The sequence below is a fragment of the Bison bison genome, unplaced genomic scaffold (assembly GCF_000754665.1).
Source record: "Bison bison bison isolate TAMUID 2011002044 unplaced genomic scaffold, Bison_UMD1.0 scf7180017864062, whole genome shotgun sequence".
Lineage (NCBI taxonomy): Eukaryota > Metazoa > Chordata > Mammalia > Artiodactyla > Bovidae > Bison > Bison bison.
Genome location: NW_011494634.1, coordinates 632,329 through 641,440, shown reverse-complemented (window position 1 = coordinate 641,440; position 9,112 = coordinate 632,329). Strand labels below are relative to the sequence as shown.

The 9,112-nt window shown below is 34.4% G+C and overlaps 1 protein-coding gene and 1 pseudogene across 1 annotated transcript; both read right to left on the bottom strand.

Moving 5' to 3' along the window:
- Positions 1–3,159: 3,159 nt before the first annotated feature.
- Positions 3,160–4,089, bottom strand: LOC104985885 (olfactory receptor 9K2-like; the record flags this gene model as incomplete). The annotated part of the gene is made up of 1 exon (XM_010836277.1): positions 3,160–4,089. A coding segment is annotated over exon 1 (930 nt), but the record flags the coding sequence as incomplete, so codon positions are not given.
- Positions 4,090–7,813: 3,724 nt separating this feature from the next.
- LOC104985931 lies at positions 7,814–8,821 on the bottom strand (annotated as a pseudogene).
- Positions 8,822–9,112: the final 291 nt, after the last annotated feature.

Genomic DNA, 9,112 nt, shown 5'->3' with positions numbered 1-9,112 from the left:
CAGCTGTATTCACAATCTCTAAAAGCTGATCAAACATCAATTGCCCACTTATTTAAGAGTGCATAAACAAAATTTGGTATATATGTAAAATGGAAAATGGAAAATTACTCAGCAATAAAAAGAATGGGTTACTTATACATGACAAAATGAAGAAATCCGAAAATCATTTTACACAGCGAAGAACCCTGAGAGAAAAGATGACATGCTCTATGATTCTATTACATACCATCCAGATCACTGGTTATCTGGAGATGGGTTTGGAGGGAAGAATGGCTTGAAACGAGGCCTAATCAACCATTTGGAAATGAAGGAAATATTCTGTATCTTGATGCGGTGGTGATTTCATTGGACACAAAACTCACAGAGTTCTTCAATTTAAATACATACTGTTTATTTCAAACCAATTATTCCTCAATAAAGTGTTTAAAAAAATAATGTGCAGGTCTTCTTTAGATCCAAGAATTTATATTTTTGAGCAATAATTCAGAAACATTTTTTTTTAAAAGATTTCATCTTCACTGGAAGAATAGGAAGCTGCACAATAAAATAGAAAATTTAGTTTTGCTTATTCATAATAATGATATATTTGTTATTTTTAACTAACAATTTATTTAGATATTTCCTATATTAAAAATGGAATATTAAAAGGAGGCTAAATTTTTAAATATAATTGTTGTTAGTGTAGCAGCAGCTGAATGAGGATTAAATACCATGAACACTCCCATTTAGTAAAATTAGCTAGTTATGACTCTACAATTAGCTATAATTATAAATGTAATGGGATGCCACTAGATGAGATTAAAGTAGTAATAGTGTTTTAGATAAATGTGGTCTTCAGTTTATTTAGGCATGTTTTACTAGCACTCTTTTGCTTGTAAAATACAGAAAGTTCCATGCAACGCGCTGAGTCCTATAATGGAACAAGCCTTCAAGAAATTCGTAATTCTTTTCAGTTTCACCTCACCTAAATCCCAGGCACAGGTTCTTTGCTCACTGGACCTTAGTATTCTTTTATTCAACTAAGAAATAAGAGTTTCTGTAAAGTCAAGACAGTTGACTATCAAGCACATAGGCAAACCAGGATGAGAAAGCTCAGTCTGACCTGACTTTATTTTGTTAACTCTTAATGATTAACTATTATTACTCATACTTTTCTTCTCATTTTGTTAGGTGGTATTTCCCCAGTTAGAGATGCTCAAACAGTAGAAGTCATTACTCACTTCTACCTTGTTTTAACTTTATCAACCATTAATTAATATTCAGTTTAGTTTATCTATAATTTTAAAGGTATTCCCTCTCTCCACTGTCATAAGACAGTGATTATCTTCTTCTATGAATATTTATCTTCCACAAGTTACAAATGTGATTTTTCTAAAATGTCTATTTGAACACAATATATTCTTTGAAGAAAAATCCCTAGTGCTTCCCCGTGGTCTGCAGAAAATAAGTCAACCTCCTTGTCTTCTTATATAGATGTACACAATTTCCATGAATTTCCTTTTAAGTCTTAAATTTCAATCCCTCTCTTTTACATTAACATCAGGAATTAAATTTTTGGAATTTTAACATATCATTATTTAATTGCCTTTGCACAGAAAGTTTTCTATTTATGTTTGCTGAACTTTATTTATGTTTACAAATGTACTTATGAAGTTTTCCCTGATCATTTATATCACTCATCTATAGAAGGTGCTCTGTCTTCATAATTTCTACCCTTGTGGCTTAGCTGGTAATGAATCTGCCTGCAATGTGGAAGACTTGGGTTCAATCCGTGGGTTGGGAAGATCCCCTGGAGAAGGGAGGGGATACACATTCCAGTATCCTGGACTAGAAAATTCTATGGACTGCCCATAGAGTTGCAAAAAGTTGGACACAACTGAGCAACTTTCACTCACTTTATTCACTGGGTTTACCATATGACATGTTATTAATAACTATCCATTTAGCTATTTTTTCCATCAATTAATGTGAGCTCAAGTACAGAAATCATTTAAAATTGGGAATTTTTATAGGGCACAGAGTATATAAAAATTCAATAAGTATTAATTTGACGAATGATTATTACTAAGGTATATATAACAAAATATGAATTATCTTTACTCTTGTTTACCCTTATTACAATTTCCTTGTGAAAAGGTACAATTTTAAAAAAACAATTAATCAGCTTAGTATATATTCAAATGAAGGGGAGAAATAATAATGATTCAAGCCAGAGAAAACATGAGATAAATGGGTCACTTGGTTAGCCTCTGGACAATTAAGATTTACTTACATTTCACAGTTGAGACTGTGTACGGCAGAGTATCTGATTCTCTCACTAGATATTCACAAAGATTTCTTTAGTAAATCTGGTATTTTGTTCTGTCTTTCTTAATATATCAGACTGTGTTACGTTTACCAAGTATATATATATAACATATGGTACTGACAGAAGATAAACAATACATCCCAAACAACAGCCTCAAAGTGTCAGAAGTTGGTATATATATGTCTTAAAAACAAATTACATGGAAACCATTATCATTATCCAAAAGGAAGTACAGAAAAAGTCAGTCCATTCCAAAATCAACAGCCAGACAAAATAGAGTCCATCTTCCTGATGTATGTATTCTGATTAGGTCCAAATACATTTTTCAAAGTATATATTCTTCATATATGCGATTCAAACAAATAAAGTCTCTTAAGATTTGAATCACATACGTAATTTATAAAGATGGTAATGATAACCCTGTAAGCGAGACAGCAAAAGAGACACAGATGTAGAGAACAGTCTTTTGGACTCTGTAGGAGAGGGAGATGATGCGATGATTTGGGAGAATGGCATTGAAACATGTGTAATATCATATATAAAACGAATCACCAGTCCAGGTTCGATGCATGGTACTGGATGCTTGGGGCTGGTTCACTGGGAGGACCCAGAGGAATGGTACGAGGAGGGAGGTGGGAGAGGGTTCAACATGAGGAATACGTGTATACCTGTGGTGGATTCATGTTGATGTATGGCAAAACCAATACAATATTGTAAACCTCCAATTAAAATAAATAAATATTAAAAATAGATTTGAATCAGTGATTCTCTAAGTTATTATAAAGCTCAGCAGTTTCAGAACATTACATTTACTTAGCTCTATTTTCAGTTAATATAGAATTAAATAAAAATAGTTTTTTCCCCAGAATCTTCTTCAGGGCTTCTTTGACATCTTGGTTTCTCAGAGAGTAAATCAAAGGATTCAACATGGGAGTGACCAGGGTGTAACACAAGGAGGCCACTTTACTCAGCTCAGGAAATCTGTCAGGGATGACATACATAAAGATGATGGCACCATACAATACACTCACGACTCCCAGGTGAGAGCTGCAAGTGGAGAAGACTTTCTTTCGCCCCTCAGTGGAGTGTATTTTTAGAACTGTGGATACAATATATATATAAGACACAGTAATGACAATTATGGTAGGCAAAATGATAATGGTGCATAGGAAAAAGGATATCATATTAGGAATATAGAGATCAGAACAAGAAATCCTCAGAAGTGGACGCTCATCACAGTAAAAATGGTCAATGTTCCGAGAAGCACAAAAGGATAAAGTAAATGTCATGATGGTCTGAAGAACTGAGCTGATACAGCCAAAAAAATAGGAACCAGCCACAAACTGAACACAGAGATGTGTTGACATTTGGACAGAATAGAGGAGTGGGTTGCAGATGGCAATGAAGCGGTCATAAGCCATGACTGCCAGGAGAAACCCCTCGGTCACAATGAAGAGGTCAAAGAGAAACAGCTGGGTCACACAGCCTGCATAGGAGATGGACTTGCTCTCAGACCAGAAGTTGCTCATAGCCTTGGGTGCAATAACAGATGAATAGAAGAGATCAACGAAGGACAGGTTGCCTAGGAAGAAATACATTGGTGTGTTCAGCCGGGGATCAGTCATAATAATGACCATCATGCCAATATTTCCTAGAAGGATCATGGCATAGACAAGCAGAAAAAGCAGGAAGAGGAGGATGTGGAACTCTGGGAGGACCCTGAAGCCGACAAGAGTGAACTCAGTCACTTCTGAGTGGTTGCTTGTTTCCCTGTCACCCATGGCAGAAATCTGCTGAGAGGCACAAAGCAAAATAAATGAAACTTGGCTTTGATTCTAGTGCTGTTAATACTTTCTTAAATGGAGAATTAAATTATTTACTGCTTAATAAGATATTGCATACAAAACAATTTTAATGTCAGGAAGATACAAGAATTTAAAGTAGATGTCATTAGGCTTCTTAAACTGTAATTCTATTAAGCAGTGAAAAAATGTTCTTTGGTTATTTTATTTAAATCATAACTGGCAGGGATTTCTGCAAGAAATTAGCCTATTTTATTGCCTAAAATCACTCACATTCTAAATTTCTATTCTTAAAATATTTATAGCTAGGTGCTTTCTTCATCTAAAATTGTAGAATGAACATTTTCTAAAATAGACATATCTCATGTAATAAGATAGTGTTTATAGCCCTCATGAGAGTGAAGTTAGTGTTTGATTCATTACATGACAGTAGTAAATAAATTGAAAATATTTTTACCTTATTTTAGCTCAATATATTTCATTTTCTTTATTCATGTAGGCCATCTTTGAAAATACAATAAAATAGACAACATTGGCATAGTTAATAACATCCAAAAATCACTAAGTGAAGATAAAGTTCTCTAATGGAATTTTCAAATATTTTCCTTTTCTCAGGTCAAAGCCATTCTCCCAATATATACATTTTTATTGCCTCATTATAAATATTTCATTTCCATTAACAGTCATTTAACAAATATCACGGTCATTTAAGCTTCTTTTTGAGGCAGAGAAAGAAGGTAGTGAATATTCCAACCCTTACACTGCAGTGAATGACTTTCTACCAAGGCTCCATCAATTCAAGTGATCTCACTGTTTAGATAATGTAAGTAAACTTCACTGATATACATAAAGGGAAATCCCTTTCCTGAATTCTGTTACACCTTAGGTGTTTTAAGATAAATATACTTGGGTAACCATGGATATTTAAAGACCATAGTAACTTGCATCGTCCAGAGTCCATGATCATGAACTCGAGTATGGGTAGTGGTGTTTAAGATGATCTTAGTTATTTAAAGCCTGTGAAACCTTCCTCAGGATATTTCAGCATTGAATTTTTGCTCATCCTCTGTGATGGATTCCACTGGGAGAGGAGTAATCGTAAAGTCAATTATGGTGCCATAAGTGAAGACTCTTGGGCTGTTGTCCATGAGGACTGAAGTAACCTTAGATACAAACAAATAGTCTAATAATAGTCAAAAACAAGGGAAAAAGATAAAAATCCACTTCAAATTATTACCTGTATATCTTGATATACCTATGTTTCAGGATATGACAAATGCCTCAGGATATGACAAATGCTCTCTAAATCACAAATTCAAAGACAGATGATGGTTGCTAATGCTGTTTTCATATATTTAAATACCAAACAGTTAAAAAATATGCTGAAGGAAAGATAGCATTCATACAATTAACTTTTTATCTTTAGCAAAAATACTTATGAGATTAGGATCCCTATTTAAAAATTCCTTTAAAACAGCAGTGTGACTAAAAGACTACATTAACATCAGAGACATACTATTCTATTTAGTAAGCCCAACTTGATAAGAATGTCATTTTTCTAAAATATTTTTATCAGTTAATTTTAATATTATTTTTAAAAAACAGTTTTTAATTTAAAAATTATGTTTAGAATTTATCTGAGTTTTTAAAGTATATAGATAGCAAAAATGATGTGGGACCAGAGCTTCTCTTTTATTATAATTCAGTATTAGTAAAAGCTTAATCAGTTTAGGAAGAGAAAGTAGGTTGGATATTTTAAACAGGAAAATATTAAATAAGGATAGTTAGGTATATTAAACTGAGAAACCAGAGTTTCTGCAAAGTCAAGACAGTTGACCTTGGAACACATAGGCAAAAGCAGAATTTGAAAGCTCAGTCTGAGTTCTGAGAATATTTTCTTAACTCTTAATGGTTAAATATTGTTAATCATATTTTATTCCTTATTTTATGAGGCAACATTTTCCCAGTGAGAGGTTCTTAAACACTGAAATAATTATTATCTTCCACCAGACCTCATTTTATTAACCACCCCAATATTCAGCTTAGTTTATCCATGGTTTAAAAGATATTCCCTCTCTTCACTGTCTCATGTAAGATTGCTGTCATTAAAACAATGATAACCTCTCATTTGGATAATCAGAGGCTTTCTGTGATTCTTTTCTTCTATGAATATTTAGCTACCCAAAGTTAAAATGCAATTTTCTAAAATACAAAATTGAACACAATATATCCTTTTAGAAATCCACAGTGCTTCCCTGCTGCCTCAGAATAAAAGAAATCTTCCTTGTCTTGTTATATAGGTCTGTATGAGTTCCATGAATTTCCTTCTAAGTTTCTCTTGCTCCCTTTCTTGTGCATTAAAATAAAAAACTAAATTTCAGGAAGATTTTAAACTTTCCTTGATCATTTAGATCACTCATCTCTAAAGACTGCACTCTATACGTATTTCTATATTTGCTTGTATTCACTTGGTTTAACATATGGCATGTTAGCTCTCTAGTCAGATATTTTCCCCTCAATTACTATGACCTCAAGTAGAGAAATTACTTATGCCTAGGAATTTTTATAGGGCAAAGAGTACGTCAAAATTCAATACATATTGGATTGATAAAATAATTCTCACTAAGCCACATCAGATCAGATCAGTCACTCAGTCGTGTCCAACTCTTTGGGACCCCATGAATCGCAGGACGCCAGGCCTCCCTGTCCATCACCAACTCCCGGAGTTCACTTAGACTCACGTCCACTGAGTTAGTGATGCCATCCAGCCATCTCATCCTCTGTCATCCTCTTCTCCTCCTGCCCCCCATCCCTCCCAGCATCAGAGTCTTTTCCAATGAGTCAACTCTTTGCATGAGGTGGCCAAAGTACTGGAGTTTCAGCTTTAGCATCATTCCTTCCAAAGAAATCCCAGGGTTGATCTCCTTCAGAATGGACTGGTTGGATCTCTTTGCAGTCCAAGGGACTCTCAAGAGTCTTCTCCTGCACCACAGTTCAAAAGCATCAATTCTTCGGCACGCAGCCTTCTTCACAGTCCAACTCTCACATCCATACATGACCACAGGAAAAACCATAGCCTTGACTAGATGAAACTTTGTTGGCAAAGTAATGTCTCTGCTTTTGAATATGCTATCTAGGTTGGTCATAACTTTCCTGCCAAGGAGTAAGCGTCAACAAAATATAAAGTTTACTTGTTTATTTTATTACAGTTTTCTTGTAAAAAGGAAGGACATCCAAAAATAATTTATCAGATTAATTATTAATCAAATGATGGGGAGATATAATTATTCATGTCAGAGAAACTGTGAAATAAATTTATTTAGCCTCTGGGCAATTAAGAGTTACTTACATGTCACCCTTCAGGCTGTGCACTGCAGAGTGATTCTCTCACTAAGAGTTCACAAAGATTTCTTCAGTAAATATGATATTTCATTTGCTTATTACATTAGCTTGTGCTACCTCTACCAAGTACATGTATATCCACATAACACGTTACTAATCCAAGCAAAATGAAGATGAAGCACAGAGAAAGTCATTCCATTCTGAATCAAACAGGCAAATCATATTCCAAATGTACTTTTCAGCTGTAAATACATGGAATTCGAATAAATTAAAACTTTATGATTAAATATTTCTAAGATGAATGGGTACAACTTTTTAATCAGTTGCTTCCCCAAGTTGTTATAATTCCCAGGACTTTCATTTACATCACTGTAAAAATAGAATTAAAGTATCTTTTCTCTAGGCCCTTTCTCAGAGCTTCTTTGACATCTTTGTTCCTCAGAGAGTAAATCAAAGGATTCAACATGGCAGTGACTAGGGGGTAACATAAGGAAGCCACTTTACTGAGCTCAGGAAATGTATCAGGAGTGAGATACATAAAAAATACAACACCATAGAGTACACTCAGGACTCCTAGGTGAGAGCTGCCAAGTGGAGAAGTCTTTCTTTCACCCCTCTGTGGAGCGTATTTTTAGAACTGTGGATACAATATATATATATATATATATGACACAATAGTGACATTGATGGTAGGCAAAATGATAATGCTGCATAAGAAAAAAAAACAACTTATGAATATAGAGATCAGAACAAGAAATCTTCTGAAGTGGATGGCCATCACAGTAAAAATGGTCAATGGTTCGAGATGCACAAAAGGATAAAGTAAATGTCATGCTGGTTTGAAGAACTGAGCTGATACAACCAAAAAAAAAGGAACTAGCAACCAACTGAACACAGAGATGTGTTGACATCTGGACAGAGTAGAGGAGTGGGTTGCAGATGGCAATGAAGTGGTCATAAGCCATGATTGCCAGGATAAATCCTTCAGTCACAATGAAGAGAGTAAAGAGAAAGAACTGGCTAATACAGCCTGCAAATGAGATGGACTTGCTCTCAGACCAGAAGTTGCTCATAGCCTTGGGTGCAATAACAGAAGAATAGAAGAGATCAATGAAGGAGAGGTTGCCTAGGAAAAAATACATTAGTGTATTCAGCTGGGGGTCAGTCATAATAATGACATTCATGTCAACATTTCCTAGAAGGATCCTGGGGTAGATAAGCAGAAATAGCAGGAAGAGGAGAATGTGTAGTTCCAGGCCGACCCTGAAGCAACAAGAACGAAGTCAGTCGCTTCTGAGTAGTTGCTTGTTCCCCTGTCACCCATGGCAGACAAATGCTGAGAGGCAAAAGGCAAAAGAAATGAAATTGTGACTTTGAGTCATCAATTCATCAATATTCTCTTAAATGTAGCTATACATTATTTACTTCTTAATGAGAAAAGGTATACAAAAGAATTTTAACATCAATAAGATGCATGAATTTGGATTTAGATATTACTAAACTTTAGGAATTGTTATTCCATTAAACAATGAAAGAAGTTATTTGGTTATTTTTTTTTAATCATACATTGGCAAGGATTTATGCAAGAAATTAGCGTATTTTATTGTCTAAGATTATTCACATTCTGAATTTCTATTCTTGCAATATATAAATATAAATA